The sequence below is a fragment of the Papilio xuthus genome, unplaced genomic scaffold (genome assembly GCF_000836235.2).
Source record: "Papilio xuthus unplaced genomic scaffold, Pxut_1.1 DF828952.1, whole genome shotgun sequence".
Classification (NCBI taxonomy): domain Eukaryota; kingdom Metazoa; phylum Arthropoda; class Insecta; order Lepidoptera; family Papilionidae; genus Papilio; species Papilio xuthus.
In genome coordinates, this window is record NW_013529697.1 from 3,793,701 (window position 1) to 3,820,935 (window position 27,235).

The 27,235-nt window shown below is 34.5% G+C and overlaps 1 protein-coding gene across 8 annotated transcripts in view; it reads right to left on the bottom strand.

The window, feature by feature from the left end:
- The window catches only part of dac (dachshund family transcription factor), a 132,292-nt gene that overhangs the window by 56,637 nt on the left and 48,420 nt on the right, over nucleotides 1–27,235 (bottom strand). For 3 of the 8 annotated variants that reach the window (XM_013325891.1, XM_013325863.1, XM_013325853.1), the window contains 4 exons: nucleotides 26,293–26,304; nucleotides 21,423–21,562; nucleotides 8,197–8,380; nucleotides 5,474–5,533 (listed from right to left, as the gene is read on the bottom strand). In XM_013325891.1, the coding sequence (XP_013181345.1) occupies nucleotides 5,474–5,533; nucleotides 8,197–8,380; nucleotides 21,423–21,562; nucleotides 26,293–26,304 (396 nt within the window). The remainder of the gene's footprint in view (nucleotides 1–5,473; nucleotides 5,534–8,196; nucleotides 8,381–21,422; nucleotides 21,563–26,292; nucleotides 26,305–27,235) is intronic. The other 5 variants (XM_013325915.1, XM_013325899.1, XM_013325872.1 and 2 more) reach the window with 2 other exon arrangements.

Sequence of the window (27,235 nt, forward strand, 5' to 3'; positions counted from 1 at the left end):
CAGAAATGACAAGACGATGACAAATGAGCATCGTCCGCATCCAACACAGTCGGGTGGCGGCGGACCTCATCAAATTATTCCCCACTTAAAAAAATCTTCGTAAACAAAAACCCAACAACGGAAAAAACAGTCGAGTTACAGGGTAAAAAATAGGTATTGGCAACATTGATTGATGCGTACTAATAGGGCGCGAAGAAATGAGGTCGAGGAATAATTAAGGGAAAAGTGACATCTTCTGTCAATAGCAGCGATGCAGGCGACCTCTAGAAATAGTACAGTCACGCCTTCACCAGAGGAAGTGATTAGTGTTGCGAACTTATTAAAAATTATTGAGTGAAGGCGAGTAATTGATTGCCTAACGGGCGGTCGCGACATTTTTCCGCGGCATATGCCCTTGTTTATTTTAAAAACTTCCAATTAGTGATGATTACCTAAATATTGTACTTACTTATTAAAGAAATGAACACATATTTTTGTCTCTGTTTTGTCAAAGATATATAAAAGGATGGCAATACGTATCAATAAAAGAGTTGCAGTGGAGTTCCGGTAAGATAGAATTACTATCTTACCGGAACTATCTTATCTATCTTACAACTAGATTTAAAAACATATTATTCCTATAGCTATCGCCCGCGACTCCGTCCACGCGGCATTTAAAAAAAAACATAATCCTATGTCTTCTTCTAGATTGTATTCTACATGTATGCCAAATTTTATCTAGACCTGTTCAACTATTCTGGTGATACCTTCAAACAAACATCCATGCATCCATCCAAACGTTTGCATTTATACTATTTGGATGAAAGTATGAAGTGTGATATGCGAAGAGTTTTGAGCACATAATATCTTTCTCAATAGTGTAATCATACTCTACATCAAATTAAAATGTGGATATAACGATAAAAAAAATTAAAACGTGAATAGGTCGTAACAGTGACAAGTCGTAGTTAATTTTGGTATTTTTAAATCGTCTTCAAGTCAAAATGAGTGACGTTAATTTGCGTCACATTTACATTTAATTACTAAAAGAGCGGAATAAAAAACGAACGAATTATAATTTGAATTGCTAACTCAAGAATGTATACAAAAACTACATTAAGAATAAAAGTTCATTGTAATTTTAGAAATGGCAAATAATGGCATTAAGGGCTTATCTTAACCGCGTGAGTGGAATCAAATCAATCAATCGAGGGAGGTGTTATAAGAGATATTTTTCTAAAGCTTCCCTTATCGCTGTGTACATATCATTAGTAATGCAAAATAATGGGATACGGACACCTCGTGCCGTTTGCCGGCTAATGATTAATGCTGTTCGCCATTAATTCTTATTTTTGATGAGAAATTTGACTTGCGCTGTCAGCCGCCGGATCCAGATTAATATTAGCTGACGCTGCAACTTGTGTTGTAACAATGTCAGCCGCTCCCCGCCCCCGACCCCACACCCCGCACGCGCCGTGCTCGCTCAGTTTCTTTGAGGTGAGATTTACAAAAATAAACTATTATTTAACAATATCCCTCATTTGTCTATTAATGTAATAGGATTGCTAGAAATAAATACAAGCAAAATATTCTAACATGTTGGTACTGTTATTACAAAGGCTACTGCTCGTTTGAAGAATCTGTGCAATGCTTTCATTGACAAAAATATAGTGCGTGTGCATATCAAAGGTACTGTAAACGAATAGTTCGGTTCACCGACAGAACTAACCCAATAGTTACGGTAAAAGGGCAAAGTACAAAGAGCTACATAAAATGCCAGAACGACCGCATCGGCGACAAACTCGGGAGGTATGCGGAGGGCCGACTGCCGTGCCGTGACTGTGCACCCTTTGCGCGACGCCCTTTGCATATTAGCCTACTGAAAATCAAAATTCTAACTTTATTAATGACTCGTCGCCATGACAATCTAAATATCTACGCCCGTCGAAACACTAAAGGCGCGAAATTACTCCCGCCCGATTTCCGGTCTCCAAATAAATGTACAAAGTCACCAGATGCGATCTAAGGAATCATCTTTCATAATACAAGGCGAAGAAAAATCATGGAAGATTGGAGGCATTCAGCATCTTTATCTCTCGGATACAAGAGTTCATTTTATGACCATTAATTTTGGGTGCGCGGGTGTTTTATCACAACGTCTGCGAGCTCTGTCGCGCGTCTCATTAATCAAAAGCATTTGTTTACAACGAAGGGAATTTGATTTGATTAAAATAATTCGCAATATCTTTGATAAATATCACCCTCGGTCTCCGTTTGATCTTCGTCCAAATTAATGGTGGAGGATCCAATCACGCTAGTGTCTCGACACTACCAATCACCGTGCCAAATGTTTGCAAACGGATTTGATATTTCAATACTGATCACATTTTTACGTGGTCTGTACTTTGTTGTGGTTTACGTTTTGATACCGCGCATTCATTGCCAAGCCACAAATAACCTTTTAATACCTAATTAACCAATTAGTGTAGTTTTTTATGTATTTAATATTTGAATATGGAACGAAATAGAATGTGTCAATTTTAATAGCTTGAGATGAGTTTTCTAAAGATATCTCTGAAACTACGTTGAGGTCTAACTATTTCTGCGTACCACCCTCTCCCGACGATATTATTACATATTAATTTGATGATGCAAGCTCACTACTACCTACTACTGCCTACTGACATCTAGTGTTTAAAATCGGCAACTTTAAATCAGAGTATAACAGAGGGTCAACAAACAGTTATCTTGGAACGAGGGGTAGCATGAATAACGAGGGATGTCAGAGCGATGTGTGCCGGATCAGTCCCCGGCCCGGCAGCCCGGCGGACCCGATGTGCCCGGCGGCGGGTCGCGATTAAGCGACGCTAATTCGAACTGAACTCGAATCCGGGCGAACGGGCTCATAGAGCCCGACGATTTGTTGACTGCTAATTGACTCAACGACTGATTAACTGCTAGGATTGAGAGCCTTATAGTTGACGGGTAAAGCAGCTCCTCATAGATTTCCTGACATTTGTCACTATTAAGTAAGCAGAGACCGTAAATCCTGAATTGAATTAAATTTAAACGTAAAAATTGTCAATTCAAACTATTCCTTACTTAAATCACATTAAAAGTGTGAAAAATTTCATGTAATTTCATGTACCGCGAATATTCAAGTAATAATAATTCTGAAAATATTTTATGTTTTTATTTGTGTTCAGATCGACGAACTAAAATAATCAACATAAACTATAAATAAGTTTTAAAAAAAAAGCGCTAACTATGTGACTCATTCAGTTCGCTTGAAGTTGAATGAGCAATTCAAGTTTAAAAAAAAAACCGAACAAAACCAGCAAGAAATGCAACACGATAAAAAGTCTCTACAATGTTGACATTATTAAAATAACATCTTAAAGGGTTCGCGCAACAAACAAAATATCATTATAATAACACGGATGAGCAGACATGAGACAAAAACAAAGCAAACACCAACAAATTATATTAAATCAGAGATAATCCTGTCAATTAATTGGACTTAGCATTGGAGAGCGGTCGCCGGCGCGGCGCATGCGCGCACCGACCTAATACGAGACAATCAAGATACCACAAACCATTTAAATAAAAAGATTTCTTCTTCGATCTAATGATTTTATTATTATGTTAACTACAAAGAATATGTCATCACTTACTTATAAACTTTAGTTGCTTTGTAAGGCACCATTTATCAATTGTTTTATTTTACGGCTAGAAATTAAATCAAGGATGTTAAACTACATAAATTCCCTTATTACTACATTCTAAAGTTAGACTTTTTTAATATAATAATGTGCCTAAAAATTGACCAAGAAGCGTTTTGAAAGGTGGTTGCCATTTAAGATTATATTCACTGTAAGCGACTTTACTTTTTATCACATTACATTTAATTTCTAAAAGTAATTTCTTAGCATGTATTTAAAGCTAAAGAGGGTTCGGTTTTTGTTGTAAAATTACTAGGTTATTTCTTTTAAAAGCGCCTAATCCCGCGCGAGTGGCGGGGCGATGGTCGGCTGACAGTGACACATTGGTACACGGCCCGATGTCCGACTGTAATTCTATCCGACACTCGGATCTCGGATAAACGGATACGGTTTATGTATACGTTTCTACACTCAATTAATAGGCTTTATTTTTGCGCTGAACATTGGGGGAGCCTCGCGTCACACGTCTGAATGGAACTTGAAAAATTATGATTTACCGATCAATTGTTTTTATGTAAAGCGTCCGGGCAGGCTTTTTATTCTTTTTAAATGGATTAATGGATTACCTTTATGATTCTATGTATACGTAAAACTATTGATTTCAGGATGTTCCAATTGTTTGATTATTTAGTAAAGATCCGATGATAATGCAAAATCATCAATAATTTCGGAATTGAGTATAACGTGGCGTTATACTCGTTAGTTTAAAATTTAGAAACCAAGTTTACTTAAAGTATACTTTTGTTATTCTAAGTTTTTTTTTCTGAAACGATTGTCGATTTATTTGGGACCCATCTAATTCCGCAGATTCTAAAAATTATTGTTATGTTTGTTACTTTTCATTACGTAATATCATGTCAGTTCTTAATATATTTTAAAAGCAGTGCAGCGATGTATTTGAGTGTTTGCATACTTTCAATTTCAACAAATTAAATCGTCCATGTACCAATTCCCATTCAAAGTACTTAAAGCGAAGTCAGAATCGAGTATCGTTCAGACCGCGCCGATCAATCACCATCCATTAAACAAGAAAAGAAAAGCGGTTTCCCCTCCCCCCCTACGCCGGCCCTCCAATCGGCCCAATTTACATGAGAGCCGCTTTTTCCTCGCATCGAGATTAGCCCCCGAATGAGTTTGATGAATTGTTCGCGCCCCGCCGGCAGGCCGGGACTCCGCCACCGACCGGTCATTTGTTAAAAATACACCCGATCCACGGATCTAATTGTCTCCTCTAATTTCACACACCCATTGATATCTGCTCGTCGTTTAAATTAAGAACGTTCTTTTTTCTCTTTTTTTTTACACATTTTAAGAGTTTAAATTTTAATGGACCTTTTCACTTCAAATTCTCTAGAATAGACAGTACTTGTGGGACAACTCATCAAAACTAAGGAAAAGAAGAAACTAGTGGTCAAACTAAATGTTGTTAAAAAAACTTCTTACGATGCAAAAAATAACCCAACTTATTAGTGTAGGTTTAAGTAGGTAGTGCGTTACATTTAATCCATTATCAAAAGTTTGTTAGCTAATATTTAAACAAGTTTCTAAAGTAGAATAAAAAATACGTAAGTAGAAGTAGCGAGATGAATAAACAAAAAAAAGATAAGAAAATGAAAGTAAATTATTTCTAGATGTCATTTTCGATTTTCTATATCGTGTACATCTATTACTATTTAATTTTCCATAATTTTATGTTTTTTTATAGTATTTAAGTCTGTTTTATGATGGCGGGCATCTAATTAAATTTTTGGTAAGATTATTTTTTCCCTTACCTTTCGAGATGTTTTACGATGTCCTCATAAGCCGCTCTACAATTCTCCCAAATACCAGATCTGTTGACAAAGGAAATAAAATAAGAAAAATGAGGAAGACATAAAATAAAAAAAATGAGAAGAGATGAATGAAAGCAGCAGTGCGAGGGTTAGAATACTTTTATTGTTACAAGATTGCAGAGACCAGAGTTGCTACAAAGCGTTCCAAAGTATTCGCAAAATAAAAAGTTATCAAATGAAGGGGTTTAAATGTTAAAGGAATAATTATGAGCACTCAATATTAAATGTTCCGTTAGGCTGGGCGAGGCGAGGGGCCGATGAAATTAATTATGTTTTTAAAACAATCGCTTATATTTGTGTCGTGCCAACTCATGCGTGATGCTTGGAATTGTTTCTCAATTACTTTGCCTCTTTGTTTTTCAATAAACTCTCTTTCGTTTCTTTGACAAGAAATGTATAGTTAGAAAGTATTTTATTACGTAACTGTTCTGAATCTAATACGATGCCTAATACATTTATGTTGTTATTTTTTTCTGGTATTTAAGGTTTGTTTCATATATTTTATAAGTAGTAAGGGATGATGACGTCACGGGTGTAAGAACGTTAGCTAATATGTGTAATACAGGCGATATCCGATGGGATATTGAATCACATAGGGCCAGTAAGACAGTGGGGTAAGTCAAGTGAGCATTGTGGGTCTTCCGGCGGAAGTGAGGGCACTCAGTGTTTGTACTTTTCTTATTGGCTTAGCGTGCTTAGACATTTAACCTGCGGCCGCAGCTATTGACCCGCTAGAGGGTTTCTTTCGGTAAACGCGGCGGGTAAGCCGATTTGTGGCTTGATTGCCGATTTCCACCTTTAATTGTTTCAACCTTGAACTGTGACGGCTGTCGACTGCCTAATTCCTACTTTGTATTTGTTTTTTTTTTCAGTTACAAAAGAATAAAACAATACCATAATCTGTACATTATTATTTTTTTGATGATTTATTATGAAAAACAAAAAATGACTATTTCTCAGATCTGTTCCTACTTTGTCGTCCATGCCACCAACCTTTAGCTGTAACGTCTGCCTCATGGTACCTTCAAAACCGTAACGTCAACAATACCTCATATTTTATGTTTGTCGACATTTAATTAACGTAACAATATACATAAAAATACGTATAGTTTCCGTTGGTTTATCAATCATAAAAACTGAAATAGATCGCCATGTATTGACCGGGCGTCGTGCCGGACAAAACGATGCCCAAACAATCGGGCCCCGCGCGACCGCCGCTTTTCATGACTTTACCAATATCCGTTCCAGGTTAGTTTTATTGCCTTTAAAGATTTTATTTTATTAGACACACGATGCACGACAAGTCAATTAACTTATTATATTTTTATGCCGTATAAGACATTTTGTTATAGTCGTTTTTGGACAACGACGACGTATTTTGGTTGATATATTTATCTGTATTCATCTATGATGGTAAATGATATTATATAGCCAATGTTACGCACAAGGGATCTTTATTTAATTATTAGGTGGGTAACGCACGCGCAAGCAGCCACCCGAATTCGCCGAAATAGCGAAGCGACCGCTGCCCATAGACATTCGCAATTGTAAATACGTTGTCTTGTTTTAAAATTTCTCATTATTTACCCAGTAACATATGATATATTATATTTACTTTTATTAGTAACGCGCATTTTAAAAGTTAACTCTAATTTTAACTGATATAGAATATAACGCCATCTAGTGAGGATATTGCAAACTTTAGGTTACTTAACAAGAGCTTAGATATTTCTAGTTTTGAAAATACTTCTTGATATACAAATTCTTTAAGTTATTAATTCTTACGTGTTATGGCCAAGCTGCAACTGTAGATCGGATGGGTCTGCACGACCAGTGAAGGCCCACGCCCTCACAGAATACCTGCGTAAGATTGCTACTTAACGTACTTTTGCTTCGTACTGTTAATTTGGCCACCTAAGTAAGAGGTGATATTGATGGAATCCATAATATTTTAGACGTGTCTACGTCATTCTTAATATAAGGTCTTATTAGAATAAACGTGTTTTTGTTATCCAATACGTTTATCCGAAGAAGTCAATACGAAATGTCGTCAAAAGATACGTTTTCATAGAGGTAAATAAATATTTCTAATTAGCGTCATAACTTACAAGAAAAATATTAAATTTCAAATATATTGGTATAACACCAATTCTCTTATATCCCAAAAATAATCTTCTTTTCAAAATATTTTACAATTCTAATGAGGATATAATATCAATTTCACTTAATGCAATGTAATTACATTTTTATAGACTTATACGAAACATAATACTATCAAGAACTTATACCACTTAGTTTACCATAAAAACATACATACATATAACCGAAGAAAAAAACGGAGTATTGCAAAACTTTATTATCTCTATGTCATTCCTCTTTTTCCAAAAATTTCCACTGTAATCATACGAAACACCAACAGAAAGAAACTATTCACCAAATATGTTTTTTTTTTAATATATATTACTAGTATTTCGTAAACCATTCCAATTAAGATCTCGGCTTGAGCTAGGACATGAATCATAACAATATTTGAATGTTGGGATTGGGATAAGATTATCTACATGATAAGTTATAGTTACAAATCTTCAAGGGAATCTTCCCTGTCGTTAAATTTGTTCTATAGGCGTTTTCAATATTATGTAATTTGTAGTATTTATATTTACCTTGCCAGGGCTTCCATATTGTGCATTGGCTGGCCCTTGATGATGGAGCCGTCAGGGCGCGGTACGCCGGGGTGCATAGGCGACATGAGCGCGTGTTGGTGCATGAAGCCCATCGGCCCAAGGTGCGTCGGCGGCGCGTTGTACCCGTTGGCTAGCAGTGGGGACTTCTCCATTCGAGCCATATCTGTCGAACAACATAGTCTTAATTCTTCAATCCAATTGGACGTTAGCAATTAACACTGCTATAACATAATCTTGTAATTTTAGTTAGTTAAATTCTATGTAAAAACATTTCTCCTGAATACACAAATTAGACTATCGATCTAAAGCGGACTTTGTTCATAAATACCCCGAAATTTGTCAAAATAAATAGCGCGGCACTCTAACGATACAGCGAAGCGTACCTGCCGAGGTAAAATCCAATTAATGGCGGGTATTATCATTTAATTACCCGTTCCAATAATCGAATCGACCGTAAACGGCGAATCAACAATAATAAAATGAGCAATGAATTTGAGACTATTGTTTTCTGGGCACCACAAACAGCCCGTGTAAACATAGGGGGTGTTGGACAAATATTCTTAAAATGGCACACCCTTTTCGGGGGTGTTTTTGGATGTTTTCGGGTGGTCTTTGGACGTCCGCGAGCCCCCACCGGCGAGGTCACCAAACGGACCGGGCGTCGGAAACAATTAACGAGGTGTCGAATTATACACGAATTAACGGTCGGGCCGTTAAAGGAAATACCCTTTTCCATTGTCGCCGGCGTTTCACAAAGGATTTCGGGATTGCTGACGATTCAATACACGCTTAGCTTTGTTATGCTATTAGCTACACAGGTTATAGCGACAAACACCCGCATAATGTTAATCCTATAAATCAACTCGGCATAATAACTTACAAGGTGTACTGCATTGATTACGAAAAGTGTATTAAATCATTTTCCAAACAATACTTTGTGTTATCTTTTAGAATTAAAAATGTATCCACGTAATTAAATCATTAGATAGAAAAGTCATATACCAGTTTTACTAATATTATAAATGCGAATGTTTGGATGGATGGATGTTTGTTAGGAGGTATCTGCAGAGCTCAACGGATACGGGTGAAGTTAGGCACAGATGTAGAACATAGCCTGGTAGATCACATAGGCTACTGTTAAGGTTTTTATGAGGGCAGAGTCGTGGGCGACAGCGAATAAGCTACATAAATGTGGAACTAAAAGAAACTTCAGAGAAATTTTTAATAATTAGTACCCATATTTGTTATATTTAGAAAAATCAATGATAAATGAATATAATATGAATGTTTAATGCCACCCTTCACTCACACTAAGCAATACTCGGTGATTAAACTAAGTTACAAACAAACAAACATCATGACCAATGGACCCTGAATTAATTGACCGGGTTTATTTACTTAGTTAACCGCTTCGGTTATCTTCTGAGCCATACACCGGTTAGCATTTACATTTGTGGTGAGTGGATTTTGTGTTTAATGTACACACATTTACAGGTAGTTCTATTTATGTTTCGAATTCAGTTAAAACTAAAGTTTAGGAGTTAATAGTTTGATTGTTGAAACAAAAGTTTTTTTTTTCAAATAAAAAGAGTACTTTCAGAAATATTCAATAATTAAATGTTTACGTATTTAAGTTTTTACTTGAAGTTTAATTATGCAATGACAAACAAATTACAGTTTTTTTTTTATTTAAGTGTTTTATAGTTATAGTTTTTTATAATCGATAAGGATAGTTTTCTAATTGTAAATACTGAAAATTTATTTGATATAAACCACAATAGTATATATTAATATTTACAAATCCTTGCGCCCACACCCGCCCACACGCGCTCACACGCGCCTTGGTCAACCGCATTCACTAATTAACTGGATGCGTGTTAAATCTCATAAACTGCGGTCATACCCTACTCTCTCTTTCTCACAAGTAGCTATGACTGTTGTTGAATTTCTTTTTAATCGTATTTCAAATTTTCATTTGATGTATTATATAAATTAGAATTTTATTTTATTTGATGATATTTTAGATAACATTGTAGTTATAGTACGAAAAATAGATTAAATAAGTTACTAGAAATTATTAAAACTAATTATTATTGGCGATCTCTTGTGTCGGAGGCCAAGACCCACTTTGGGTCGAAGCGCCAGCGTAGTAAGTAATTATTATTCCTATGTATTTGGTATTATTTAAACAAATAATTTAAAAAGGCATGAATTCCGAAGTAAACTTATTTAAATTCTTAACATCTGCATTAAATGTTTTGTTTTAAAATGCTTAAGTTTAATAACACGTTGGCAAAAAGTACAAGTAAACGAAATGGCATTTAATCGGCGATCGATCGAATGATCTCTCTCGAGTTGAAAAAAGAAACACCGTTGCTCGATTACCATTATAACTATTATTATGTGAATCCGCTCATTAAGCATTTAAAGAAATAAAACGATAGATTGTGAACCATTATGATATCGATTCCCGTCGATTTATTGATCGAATATCGACTGTCCTCGATAAATGACCGCATCAAATTACCGACCATTATATCGAATTAGAATCGATAGAATCGGGACCCCAATTAGATCACTTATGTGTTTAAAGGAGGTTGGGATATAGGCAATCATAACCGCAAATTTAAAAGACCATTTCATTTTCTTAAACGTTCTCAACTCTCTCAATAATATTTAAGTTTTATTTATTCAATCGAAAATCGAACGAAAAACAACATTTGTATTGTAATCGTACTAATTGATTGAGGCATGTTTTATGATATGGCAAAAATACATTCACAACCAGTAAGATAATGGAACAGACATAATAACCATTGAGTTTTATTACGCTCGGATTACAAAATGACCAAACGGGCAAGGCATAAATAATTGGCCATAAAGCGAAAAGAACGAGCCCTGCGACTGACAATGTATAGTTTGCGAGCACTCGTTCACCTGCCTACAAATGTTCCCTATGTACTAATATTAAAATACTATATTTGTATTAATAAGCGTCAATAGCCTAATGGTTCGAAGACAGGCGTGAAGTGGAAGCAATTTCGCGTTTCTTCTGATGAGTGTGCGTCCCGGAGGCCAAAATTAGTCCTCTTTCCCTTCCCGTCATATTTCTTATAAGGAAAGGATGGGAAGTGAAAGTGGACTTTCCGGATGAGAGGATGCATGGAAAGGGAAAATATTTTCTTTCTGTGTATCCTCTCCTCCGTCGATTAAAGGTAGGCAACGCATATGCAATTGCGTATGTCTATGGGCAACGGTCACTTCGCTATTTCAGCGATTTCAGGTGGCCGCTCGCTCGTTTGCCACCTTGTGATATAAATAAATAAAATAGTTAAGGGTACGGATTTCCTATCACGAGGTCGGGGGTTCGAATCCCGCCATTCGACTATTGTCGTAAACCATATCCTAGTACAAGCCTAGAGCTTAGTTTTAATGATAAAAGAAATATTAGTAAATTCACAAAAAAATCTGCTAATATTTCAAAATAAAAAAAAAGATATAAATATCATAAACCAAACCATATCTTATGAGATATAACACTGGATAAAAGTAACTAATTATTACCTATACTTTTTGGATTTCTCTTAGCAAAATAAGACTTGTGTCACAGTATTTTATTATTTCAAGATATCCATTAAAAATATTTAAGGTTTAATAAAATATCAAAAGCTGATTGAAATTCCTATCTAGTATTATAGGTTAACAAAGCCTTTTTAAACACTAATTAACCTTTGTGAAGTCGGCAATGTTTAGCTCAATAAGACTTAACAGTAGCGCTAAGAATGGATTATTATTTAATGTTTATATTTAACTAGCTGTCACCTGCGATTCCGTCCACGCAATTAAAAAAAAACTTATTAACTATTAGTTGTAAGTGTTCTCCCAGACTATGTTCTATAGGTATGCCAAATTTCATCGATATCCGTCTAGCCGTTCTGGAGATACCTTAAATCAAACATCAGACCATCTATCCATCCATCTACTATTAATCAATATTATAATGCTGAGTTAATTATTAAATTCTATGTTTTGTTCACAACAATGTCATATTTCGTTATCAATTACACGCACTCTAAAACTTATTTCAAACTACCATCAAATATGATTAAAAATAAAAACCTAGATTTTATAACTCCCTGGTATAAGTTAAAACTTTAACATAACAGTAATGGCCGGTAAATCACAAGAAACGAATAAATTATTAGATGCATTAAGCTCTTGCAATATAAATACGAAGCTAATAAAAATACAAAGTTGTTAAATGATTATACTTTGGTGTGCGGCATTGCTGCGCTGGGTGGTGTGATTGAACAAGGGTATAGCATACAATATAATATTGTAATACATACATACATATTGGATAATATTATAGAACATCTCTTTCACTCTTTACTCTGTTGTAGGGTGCCTAGAAAAAGAGCAACCTCCGCCATTTTGCGGAAAACCTATGAAACTAATTTCTTGTAATGGCAACAATTTATATCATACGGTTAATTGAATTTTATTAACCTGCAAAAAGTTTAAGCTGCCACGAAAAAAAAGCAATTAACGTAGGATAAGTACAAAACACCGGATTTTACTTTTAAATGACATTAGTTCGTTTGATGTATTGACGTAGATGTAAAGTGTTGCAATATTAAAAGAGACTGTGGCGCCCTCACCACATTTATATTTAATTATAGAAAATATGGTACACAACGTAAGATAAGTCTTTTATTAATGTTATAAATGTATGATGATTCCGATTTTAATGATAACTCTGAATAAGTTAGTTATTGTCAGATTATCGTCCTCATAGCAGTGTTATTTATAGTTTTTTTAATTATATAGCGTAGCGTGGCGCGGGTGACGTTTTAACGCTCCCATAAAATGACGCAATTTGAGCTACATATAAACATTTTAAATATCGTTTGTTTTTGCATGAAAATAAATCAGTTTGCAATTTTAATTAATGTTCTTTACAAATTAAAACAAAATTATATACATTGAAAATAAAGTTTTCATATGAAAAATCTTAATTAGAAGAAATTAAGTTAAAATAGCTAGAACAGAAAGGTTGAATAGAGTTAGTGCAGTAGCTAATTTTGTATAAAGACAAAGATTTGTAAGAGCAACTGAGGTCAAGCCTCGGAATGGCAACCCAAACGAAACGCGGACGAGGAGAGACGGCAAAACGAAGAATCTTGAAAATGATACAAAACAAGGCGAATTAAAAGTAAATTACAGCCGGCCGGCAAGCGTGGCGTTTACAATAAACACATAATTGTATGGTCAGTATACCAATGGCATATACGATTGAGTAAAATAACTGTCTGCAATTTGGGAGTTGGATCGCTTTTTGTCGCTTACACAGCCGGCTCTGTTAACTGTGAAAATGAAATTTTATTTGAGCATTATCATTAAAATACTTTATGGTAAATGTAGCGAATTAATTTTAAAACAATGATTTCAAAGGTCATTTCAAAAATAATAAAAAAACAATATTATCATAAGAGAACATTTATTAAGAGAAAGAAAGATTCGATCCTCAATGGATAGTCAACAATATTCGAGATGGACAATCGACAACACAAGTCACGCGCCGACAACAATCAATAACAGTAATACACGAACGTGGACAAATTGTGTTCGGTCAACAACTTGCTCTGCCAACACTAAACATCGCTCAATTGTATTGCCAGAATCAAAATACGAAGATATGCCAACATTAACATAAAAATTGTTAAATAAATTTAGTCTTTTTTTAGATTTTTTATTGCATTTTTTTATTATTAAGGTAAAATATTTGTTGCTTTATTGTATACAGAACTATATCCGTAAAAATATAATAACAATATGTTTCTGAAGAGTTAAATTTAAGTTGTACAGTAAAAGCATACAAAAGAATATTTTGTAAAAATAACGGTCTCCGCATTGTTCAACATTATAAGGGTAAGTTTCTTATTTGTGGCAACACAGACAGACTTATGTCTTCGCCATAAACTCTTTCATTTGGGCCGGACGAGCCTTATGAACAATAAAACGTCGAGGGCTGGAGATTTGGACTGTAATAAAATATTTGCCCTAGCACACGCTAATCCGCGTCCCTTTACTTACCAACGTAATTTGAGAAGTTATAGGCTTTAACAAAGATTGCCTGTTTATTGTATTACGAGATACTCGTATATTGTTTCTTAGAAGTTACTATGTTTTTTAAAGTATTTTAATTACTTAATAACTTGCTTCGTTTATTTAGTTCCTTCACATATCATATTAAGAACAAAAAACTTGCAATCGACAATATTTTTATATTTAAACTCTTATAAAAATAAACAAAAATATATATTATTTCAAATATTAAATTATATTATCTTCTGTGTGTTCTTTAAACTTCTAATAAACTAGATAACATTGAAAAAATCGTAAAGCAATTTAACTCCAGATATTTAATCTAAAACTAAGTATCATGAAAAATATTAATCTACAGATTGTAAATAAAGTCCGTAAATATTAATGTCTTTAATGAAACGACATAACAAATACTTATGGTTAATATTAATAACAGTACGTATAAAGAGCTGACATTAATCCAGGGCCGAACTGAGCGGGCTGAGCGAGCTGAGCGGACAGTCGGGCAATCTTAACGCGATCCCCACCAATAGGATACATATTCAGCGGCAATCCGGGATATTTTCATGAGCCAAATAAAATTTCTCCCTCAGTGATGTACGAAAGAGGGTCAGACTTAATTACTCGTAAATTGACGGGATAGAACTTTATCTCGAATAAATACACGCGTCAATATTAGTATGTGCTAGACACATAATTAAGTTATTACGTATTAAATAATATCTCTTATTTTTAATCTACTGAGGTCAATAGAAAGAGCAATCTTTGTATATAAATTAAATCCTCTTGTTGTGTATTTAGCAGCAAAAAATTATTTACAATTAACTCTTAAATAAAAATGAATTACTATGTGATAAGTATGGCATTCCACAAAATATATACACTAGGTCAACCTACTGTAGATGGAATCTGTGATTACTATGAACCATAGCTTAAATACTAACCAAAGTAAAGGTTAAAAATCGGCACAAAGACGACTTAGCGTTAACAAAACGACTATACCGCTAAACTCCGGCCCATCAGCTCAATAACATTCACGTATTCGAGCTTGTTAAAAACCAAGTCAATCGTAAATATCCACAATGGAACTCAGTTCATTGTAACATAATAACTATTACTGATACAGACAGACATCGAAGCATATTTTTATTAATATCGCCGCACAAAAGGGAGATTATCCGTCGGCGGCTTCAACCGGCAGCTGCTACTATGTAATATTTCTGTTTGAACTTAATATCACTGATATCGTTTCCATAATTTTAATATTGCATTCATTTCTTTGAGTATTATAAAGGTAATTTCAAAATGATGTCGCTTTTAGATGCAATTTTTCTTTGAAGTATCAATGTTTGAATTTTTGCGTTGTTAGAAAACAGAATAATTATTGTAATGAAAACTTTTTGATGAAAAGTCGTCACAGAAAAATCTTACTAATATTATAAATGCGAATGTTTGTATGGATGGATGGATAGATGTTTGTTTGTAGGTTTCTCCGGCACGGCTCAACCGATTTTGATGATATTTGACACACATAGATAGTCTGGAAGAACACATAAGCTACTTATTAAGTTTATTTAATTCCGCGCGGATGGAATCGCCGGCTAGTATGCGAATAAATTAACATTTTCAACATTAAAAAATCATTCAGTTGCATCTTCAATATTGAGGAAAAAAAGGTTTTCTAACAATTAATTTCATTCAAAAATTTAATTCTGATTGCCGCCATAGTACATCAATTAAAATTTATCGTCCGTAAACTACAAAAAAAAGTGTAAAATTCAATATAAATAACTCACCCATTGTTTATACAAAACTAGTAATTATTTATAAAGTGAATATTGACTTTTATAATGACTATTTGATTTTTTTTTAATTACAATTATATCAATAAAGATACAACGCCAGTTTGTGCCAGGAATATTTTTGTAAAATGTTGACATTTTAGCTCGGAAAAATAGAGGAACGTAAATGTATTATTATGTGCTTTTCGTCCGACAATACTGGTATATTATTAAATAATTATCCTTTTTTACCCGTTACAAATAAACGATAAACAAACATTTGTAATTTTCACATATCTCTTGTTATTCGCGCACGTATTCCAATGATTTAATACTCGGTTATTACTGTCGCACCACAGATAATAAAAATGCCAAAGATATTGAAAAAGAAAAAGAATAATCCAGTTTCGATCAAACAGTTAATTAACACTTCATTATTCGAACGCTCGTTGACATGTTAATGATGATGCAAATGATTTCAATTTAATTTCATTCTTCTTCTTCTTGAGGTGCCTCTCCGACTAGAGAAGGTTGGCGATCAGTTCTCCATATTACCAATTGATATTTCCAATTGATGGTGAATTCGTTGCATTAATATTACACATACGAATGTTGGATGCGAAGATAATTCGGCAAAAGTGAAACAACTTCTCCAACATTGAGGCGAGCGAGGAATGTTGCCAGAGCCGCACAAATACGGCCGGTGTTGCTAATTAAAAGAAATTCCAACGTTATGCTTTTACTCTTATAAAAAAGCTAAAACGAAGCGGTGATGAGTCTCAAGGTGTGAGCGATGCCGTAAGTGGGTAGCAAAACAATTTAATTGTAAGCCCCGTTCCACACCATGAACGAACGATGGGAATAAAACACTTTATATCGAATGTATGGAAATTGTGCCAAGTTATGTTTGTTGCTGAGGATAAGAAATGTTTATTGCTCGGTGTGAAACAACAAAAAGCGATGCCGTTTCTCTACAGATAGTACATGATTGATATCATTCGTCCACGTGTTATTGCATTCCGATTCAAATTTACAACTGTAAATTACTTTCTATTACTGTTAAATTAGTTCTAATAAAAAAGATTTTTATGGCATTACTGACACTTCGTAGTAATAAAATGTTTATATCCCTTTTTTTCTAGATAGTAGCTAAAAACATTTATTTCTCTTGAGGATTTTACTAATTTATGTAACTAGCTATTGCCCGCGACTCTGTCCGCGCGGAAATAAAAAAACGTAACTAGTAGCCTATGTGTTCTTGAAAACTATGTTCTACATACACGCCAAATATCATCGAGATCGGTTGAACCGTTCTGGAGATATCTTCAAACAAACATCCATCCATCAAATCATTTTCATTTATTATATTAGTAAGATTATCATTTAAAAACGCGAAGTAATTAAATGCAAATCACTGCAAATTGGCAATCCGTATTTGTGGCATTTATCTACAATTATCCAGAAACATATGGTTGCTTACTTCAATTGTTCATCTAGTTTTTATTATCTCACCAAAAGTGGAAAAATAAAATCTAAGCCTACAAAATTGGATCGCTAAATTTATTTACAAATAATAGAAGCAACTGTTATGATTGATGTTGTAAATAATTGTGAATGACAGTAGCTAAACTAATTACTTGATAATAATTATTAAAAAGGTGGGCGCGTCGGAAATAAATATATCAGTGAACGGACAATTAAACAGCAATGCAGTTGGAACGTTTCGCAATACTCGCCGCCGCCTGCTCGTGCCAATTCTACTGTTTTTATATTATTACAATAGTATCGGAGCATTGACATGCGAATAGTTTAAAGACAACATTCATTATAAAAAATAGGGCACCATAGTTTATAAGATGCAAAGATTAGCTATCGCCCGCAACTCCGTCGATGCGGGATTGAAAAATAACTAAATTGGTAGCCGAATTATTGTTCCAGACTAAGTTCTTCATTTTTGTCAAATTACATCGAGATTGGTTGAGCCGCCCCGGACATACCTTTAAAAAACAGCCATCCGTCCGTCTAAACATTCGCATTTATATTATAGTGTATTGACCAATTGTGAACGTAGAAGATTCAAAACAGTAAGCAGTTCAAATCATTTCTCCCTTCTGAGGATAGAGCCAGTGTCAAGTAAGATATTGCCGTCACCGTAATTGTAATAAGCTCAGAATTAATCTCTTACAAACTCAAAAACTTAACGTCTGTTGGACTATCCACTAACTGTAGTTTTTTATATTTCGATTTATTTTGTAAAACGCGTCATTTACACATTAAATATAAACAAAATGTGTCTGTTTCCCGATTGTCTTGCAAAGTCATTCAAAAGCAGCACATTAGAGCGTCGTGCCGCATCGCTACGGCGTTTAATTGTCGCCGGCACTCGCGCGGATTGTTACGATTTCTTTATAAGGCGCAACAGTAATTTGTTTGATTGCCAGCAATTGCAACTCGATGTTTTAACCATTAAAATTGTAAACTCGGCCGCGGATAGCAAGAAATTGCTATGATTGCAGACTCGAGGTGTGTTTACCGACCGTTTTGCGTACACACTACGATCGTATAAAAACGATAAATTTTCGATTCAGTGAGTGAGCGCGCGAATTAGTTTTTTTTTTACAATTCGATAAATGTTTTAATTGTGTTGCCTTGTAAAAAAAGTTCGCATAAAGTCGGCAGACACAATTTGTAAATGACAGTTCTATCATTTCCATTGTAAAATTTTCCATTCGTTGTGGTAATTTTCTGTTATAAATTATTAACAAGAATAGACACATTACAGTAATGAAGCGAACGTCACACTTTGTGTACATTGATCCTCGATATCTAGACTGTCTTTTATTGATTAAAGACAAAAATAAAAATAAATATTATTTATAATCTAAATAAAAATTGTAACCTAATTGTATTGCATTTACGACTTTCAAGCTATCGTCAGCGACTCCGCCCGCGCGGAATCAAAAAAAAATATTAGTAGCCTATTGTGTTCTTCCAGACTATGTTCTGTATCTGTGCCAAAGTTTATTCAGATCCATGTAACCGATGTTACCATCTAACAAACATAGGATAGATGTTCATCCATCCAAACTATTACTAAGATTTAAGATATCTTTGCAAGCTTTAAATATTTTAGAAGGGTTCAAAAGCTAAATTATAAGTAGGAATTATTCTAAACCAACAAAACCTTAACAATTACAGAACAAAGGCGAGAATACGCGTGAACAAGAAACAATGTGATCCATCACATCTCACGCCCTTAACATAAACAGGCAAATCCTTACTTAATTTCACTCGCAGAATTCAATCAGAATGTAAGCTCCCATACCCCTGTGAGTAATGTAATAATGCCTTACATTATCCCCCCCCCCTTACCACCCAACCCCCGCAAACCCCGCGCGGGAAACATCCGAATCGCGGCGACATCGTACGGAAACCTTTAATTATTATCAACACATCATTTTCATGCCAGCCTCTATGAATGTGGGGTCGACGAGACTAAATATTTTCTGTCCCTTCATTAATCATAAGCTTCATTTTAAATTTCAAATTCACATATCAAATTTAAAAAAAAGGATATTTTATACGTAGCTGAATAGCTAGTTTACTGATTTGTAAATAATTAGAACATATTGAATTTCTCAATTTTTATACATACATACACATATATACACAAATTATTTTAAACCTAATGTAACAAACGAATTCAAGTTAGAAGAACAAACGTGAAAAGAAATTAAGATGTGCCATAAAAATGGAATCAGTATTAATTACGAAATATGAATCAGGTAGTAGAGATACTTTCTTATCTTCATAGCAAGGTTTGCAATCCGTGTGAATTACAACCCACGTCACTCAGAAGCCCGATACAAACATTGCAAGACGGAATGAGCATCGATTTTGATTTACCATCTAAAAGATAAACATCAACCCTTCCGGCAAGCACGTGGGCCGACACGTCCCTTCAACGCATTTCATATTCCTATTTCCATTCCGTTCAACCTTCCTACGAGGATTATATTCTGGCTCCGATGTTTTCCTATCCTATTATTTCACAGGGTGAAAATGGGCCACCCGCCTTCTTACACACACAATGACAATATAACACATGCACGTAATACACGTATATGTATAAGGTTGTTTATGTGTGCAGCTTCCGCAAAGCGATGTGTGCGAGTGACGTCTCATCAGCTGTAAACCACTGTCAACGACTCGTCAAAATAATATTGGCTTAAAGCTTAATTCCATTTCGCCAGTGGAACAGAAATTAGATATCTGCACGAATTTCATTAAAGTTTAATATAACATTTATAATATGAATGATATACTCTTCCAATTATACGTTAGAACTATGATATACGTAATTATTAACAAAAACAATATGTCAGTGGCATAGAGTAACAACTAAAAGCTGGACTTAATGAATGGATTGACTTGAATAGTGTAGTTGCAAAAACACACTCGGAATGGATACTGTTTCTTGTCTTGTTCTTGTTAATCATTAATACAACTACCAACTATTTGTACAACTTTGACATTTCAACCGCTGATATAATTTAAATTTAATAAACGCGCAATGTTCCTCGTAAAAAATATTAATTATTCAAACGCGATATGTAACGGCAGAAGTCCGTGCCGTGGAAATAAAACAATGCCTTTTTCACTTATGAGAGTGTTTCGAATTGCAAATTTAGGAAAAAAAATGCGAATGAACTACACTCAAAAGTCAAATGCGGCAGTGCGCGATAAGCAAGTGCCGCTTATGCAAGATCACGAATGTAATTGCTCCCTTGTCTGGCACGACACTTCACGCCCGAGAGAGACAACATATACACATCCCACGGGAGTAAAAGAGACTAAAATACAAAATAGTCAACAAAAGCGTAAGCGACAAAAATGATTGATCACCAGCCGTCTTGCGCTGAGCTCTATTTAATCACTTTATTCCCTTTTCTCCGTTTGTGTTGGGATAATTTTGTATTTGTGTAATTTGTATAGCAAATGAGCGGACTCTTGTACACTGGCACTCGTTAATATCTTCCGTAAAGATCAAGTTGACGTTTACATCCGCGTGCACCGGATGTTTTGTGATATCATCGTATACATTCAAATTTCGAATATGTGACAAACAACACTTTGTTTCATTTGTTAATTAACTTTTTGAACCCAGTTGCATCTTGAACAAGATCGATTCGTTAGTTTCATTTTGGTTTTTCGAAAATATTCCGCGTTACACAACTTCAAAATGAAATCAATTACAAATAATTTATTAATACTCAAATCTTCAATGATTGTACGTAACAAATGTTTTTGACTCACCGCTCATATGTCCGTTTTCGTAAGGTGAATAATCTCCATTTTCCAGTCGATGTTTCTTGAAGGGATGTCCGGGGAACTGCGTGGCAGCGAGCGAGAGACCGACACCCGATGCGCGCTTCGGTGGTCGGCCCGGTCTGGAGCTGCGGACATTGTAGCACGTTACTGCCGTTTAACACAACACACTTTTACTACGGTAGATGAACAAAATATTACGTAACCGTCAAAAGAAAAGTGCGAAGCAGATACACGTGACAATTATGAAAAAATTAAAAATATATCATGCGCACTATAAACAGTCGCATAACCAATTAATAATGAAGGTATATAAAGAAAATAATATCTGGAAACGTCGCATGATTTACCCGTCATGATAGCGAAACATTAAAATTGTTCGTAAAATTATAAGCAGCGCATCAAATAAGCTGCTTTGGAAGTCTTATCTAATAAATCAAGTTCTCGCAAGGGGGAGAGGTCTCAGATTTATTTTTATTTATTTCACTCCCCCAAGATTTAACGCCACAAGACATCGGCCGTAGTTTCCACAATTTCACGCTTATTGTTTTCCCATCCGTGATTTACGATCGAGTAATAGAGAACAGTATATTCTTGGCCGCAATAAACTTTGTCAACTAAATCTTTGCGCTAAGCCTATTGCCTTGACCGGAACCTACGCTCTGACCGTTTGCGATATACTTGTATTAATTATTTAACCCGCGGGATTACTTTATGTGACAAAATATATATCCTTACTTTAATTTACATCGCCGTGAAAAAGACCTTTATTTATATCTAAATACTAGCTGTCGCCCGCGACTTTTTCCGCCCGGAATTAAAAACAAACATAATAAATAGCCTATGTGTTCTTCCAGACTATGTTCTAAACGTATGTCAAATTTCATCGAGATTCGTTCAGCTGTTATGGAGATACCTTCAAACAATCATCCATCCTTCCATCTAAACATTCGCATTTATAATATTAGTAAGATAAGATAGTAAGATTTGTATTACATGACCTCGGAAACACTTTTTAATAAATTACTATGGTGTTTATTAGGGACTTGAAAATTTGTACAAAATGTAAGAAGTTTGCGGTTTTAATATTGCATTATTGGTAATATAATTATATCAATTGCATTAAGATTAAGATCTCTTTAAGCGAACATGTACCAAACGTTAATTAATGCAAATAATGCGACAAATAATTTGTTCGTACAATTTAAAAGGACACATTATTATATTAACATAATTTGTGTGCAATGCTACTTGTATCTAAATTATTTCAGTCAAACCGGTTCTTTGAGTTAAAGACTAAAAGCTTCGCGATACCCTAACTGCTTTACCAAATAACATTTTATTAAAATACAATAATATTTTGCCTTAAACCATCTGTAAATATATTGGAACAAAATTATTTTTAATTCCTATTTAAATGATAGAGAAATGATTCATTGGATTAACTTTAACATCATATTATAGTTCTACAAGGATCTTATTGGTGTCGGTAATTATGTGAACTAGTAATGTCATCTTGACAACGTCTAGCGTCTTTGACCAATGAGAGATCGGCAGCTGCACGGGTCAGTGTTGCCATTTTTGCTCAATCAGATCGTAAGTTACAAATCAATTGTTAAAAGTTGCAACAAGAACGGAAGAAAAAAAAATGCGTACTGTTAACCATTATAACATGTTGGTGCTTCCTGTCAATGTCAAAAAAACTGCCATAAAATCTTTGTTGGACTTTAGCTTTGTGTGACCCATTTGGATGGATAGAATGAGAAAAATATGAGGCATTATTAACGATAAGATACTAGGCAATCATAAGCACGGACCAATTACATCAGAAGCAACTAATCCGCACTACATTACAACTAAGCGTCAGAGGCGTCGACCAAGTTCGGCAATTATCGGGGGAGCGATGCTGTTATCATAGTATCGGCTTACGCAGAAACCGAGTCTCGCCTATTTATTTTTATGTCAGCAGCCGTCATTATGAGACACTCCATTAGCTTGGATTGCGGCGAGTCCCGTTTTCGGTTACGCATTGGGGCGTATTGTACGTGTTGACGTTGGAGTTTTCCTCCTTGTTACATCATGATCAAGTATTTAAAGTAAAATAAATCTCTAATACTCCTTAATAGTGACGTTATTCTTACACTCATCATTAGGAATTCAATTCTTTGCTGTAGCGTATCTGGGTTCAAAACAAAGCAGAAAATCTTTTGACAAACGTAATCAAATTGTTATAACAACTTCTATTATCTTCATTAAATAAATGAGCAAATAAAATTACTAGTTTTTTTTTTATTTAGTCACGGGATACAATTTCTTTTTAGTCTTCTAAATTTTTTTGTGCACATCGATTAAATTTCCATAAATAAAAATTAAAAAGGAATCGTCTATTCATATTTCAGTCAGCGAGAGGTATACATAGCGTGGAGCGCGGTAGGGAAGTCTCAAAATCGAATATTGAAAGTGTCGAACGACACCGATAAGAAGACACGTGCCGCGACCGCCACTTAGCCGGCGCGCGTAATCTGAACGCCGCAAAGCTCGCACAGATAAACACCCATTAAAATGCGTTCGATTTATTACTGAACGATTTATATACCGACCGACGAGCGCACAAATAATTCTGCAACAGGTACTTAAGCTTTGTTTCCGGACCAGAGATAACTTAAAAGTTAATTCAAGTTACCACCAGAGATAACTCGTTATTTTTGTATAATTTTTTTGATTTTTTTTAAATATTAGCATATTTTTTTGTAAATTTACTAATATTTCTTTTACCATTCCAAATAAGCTCTAGGCTTGTGCTAGGATATGGTTTACGACAATAGTCGAATGGCGGGATTCGAACCCCCGACCTCGTGGTCGGAAATCCGTTTCCTTAACCATTAGGCAATTAACAATATAGAAGAGAAAACTGATAAGTATCTTTTATAGAATAGTGAAATATAAAATATTTTTTTCCATGAAAATAATTATGTATACTTTTAAGTAAATTACAATAGCTTTAGTAATATAGTAGTCATAATGTATTCATTTTGATACGATGCTCATTTCGGTGCGGAATTCAACCCCATAGTGAAACTAACACCGCGGATAGTTTTGCAGTATGTTATATTTGTTCGGCAATATTCATCGCTCACGAGTGGCACTGATCAAATAGCAGCCGCAAGCAGTCCCCAGATACTGATGTACCCTTGATAGATAGACAACAAACATACACAACTATTGTATTAAATTCTGCAAAAAATTAAACCAATAACATTTACGAATAGTTTACACAAGATTATGTTACCAATTTTTATATAATCTATATGAATATATTAGCAAAAAAAAGATTACTAGAACGTTGTTGTATTTAGGTTACATTTTTCTACATTTAAAATTTCTAATAATTTGAACTTCATATCACTGTCTAATCGTCTTATCTTTTCCGAATGTTGTTTACATGTCACATTTGAATAGATGATGCAGATTGATAAAAACTTGTAAATTAAATGAGATTACTTTTATATCGAACTTTCGTAATTACGATCCCAATTTAAGTCTACTGTAAACATAGATTAAAAAACATAGACTGTATTAGTGTTAGTCTGGTTATTTACTAAGTTTACATGTACATATCTACTACATACAAACATACATACGTATTATTTATGTTTCAGTAACTACAGTATGCTTTCAACTAAAAAATAACAATGATTAAAGCGAGCAGGTAATGTGAAGTGAACAAAGCCGGCGTCGTCTGCCTGCACTATAAATAGAGGCGAGGGTCTCTGTTATTATATTTGTGTTACTATTCTCGACTCTTAGTGGACGTGTTCACACTCACTACCAATTACTGACACTAAATCATAACATTTACGGGGCGTAAACATCCTTCCCCGACTACAAGGGAGTTTCAACAAACTGAAAAGACCAAATACAAGTCGCTGACAGGCTATCGCGAGCTAATAGTCATATTATGTTTATAGTTGTCCCGACCCGGCTCCTCTCCTGGGTTATATTTACACGTCGCTCTATAACTCGTATGGGAATGTTTATGTATTAAATTAAACTCTTTCAAAACTGTTCTTTATCCTTAAAACATCAGATCCATAAGCAAGCCCTTTATAAAACAATAGGTCGCGTCGATACATCCGGTGGTGTGTCGGTTTAATCACGTAACGGGATTTTTAAACCAGTATAAAATATTTAAACAATAAATTATCTATTATCGTATACCCATCACTAGTAAATTCGACTGGGATTCAAATTTAGGATCAGAATCTGTTATAATAAAATATCTACAAGTCCTCGAGTATTTGTAAAAGAAAAAAAAACAGCACGTGCAAAAAATACAACAGCGTTTCTATCTACAATGCAAAATAAACACTTGAATAATAAAGAATTTAAATGTAACATTACTATGATCAGGCCAAAGTCATGCCAAAGCCGACAAAAATAAATATAAAATTGGTAAAATGGACAATCAAGGATAGATAAAACTATGGCAAAAAAATTACACCAAAGATAAGTTTACGTCAATCATAAGTAGTTAGAGAATAGATTATAAAAAAATTGATCCACTCAGGTCAATGCCTTATAACCCTTTGTGGTTGTTAAAATGATTCGACTAGAATCATGGCTGGAAACACCAAACAATGGGCCACTGTTACAAAAATGGCCCGGGAATCAGTAGACAAGGTAAAACAAACGCGCGTAATCTTATCTACGGTAAACTAAAACGTGGTAGCAGTTTGTCTTGGGTTCAGTACAAACATGATAAATGATTTTGTTCATAAAAAAGCGATGCTCTATTTTCCTAAACGAGTTCCGGTTGAGGCTAGATGAGACTACTTGATTACACATAATACCTATTCACCTTGAGAAGTACCTGAGGAAGAAGAGAGACGCACATTATTGATTTTGTATGACATCATAAACTAATTAATGAGTTTTAAATTTAAAAAAAAAGTAATTAAAAAGTATTTTAAGATATAAAAGGAAGCAGGTTACGTGCACTAAACATGGTGCCATCAAAAATAATGATTTAATAAAGCGGAAAATTTAATTGAAGCCAAAAATTAGAGGGAACGTCCACAGTAACAATAAAAAGTGAAAGCAAAGCCGCGTTTAATCGTGTCGTAAAAATAAAAAATTAAATAAAAATGCTTGGGGGCGGAAAAGTTTCGGGTTCATAAGTCTACTTTACAATAATTCCATGTTCAGTTGGAGCAAGATGCCCCCTTAATGTTTACCTGTCCCTCAGGGCATGCCGAAACTTGATTATATTCTAAATAAAAATAAATGCACAAACAGCTGTGGAATTATAATTTACTGTATTAATTAAAAAAAAGTTATATCTGTGGTGTTTTGTCTTTGTCTAATTTTCATTATTGTAAATAGACAGGCCCACAAATTCAATTGCAGTTTGTACGAATAATAGTTATATCATTATGGCATTTCATAATTAATGTAACAGACCATCGAAAAAATAGAGTGGGCATTTAAAATACTGTTTTTCTCTTTACTTGCTAAAAATATTTTATGAGAAACAAAAGCTACTGCTAAACCTAAAAAAATGAGGATTTAAATCACAAGGATTGCTAAGATGATGTTGCATTATCAAAATACCATGTGTAATGTTTTATTCCCCAGCACAATACGCAGATAGAGCAAGTCACCGTGGGCGTCAGGTAGCGTCTACGTTTCAATTTCTCCGAGGCATTTTATTTACAAAACTAATTACGTTTGTCTGATAGGATATTAACCAGCTCCCGAACACTCTTGATTTGAAATCAGTTAATAAAGACATTCCCAACAAA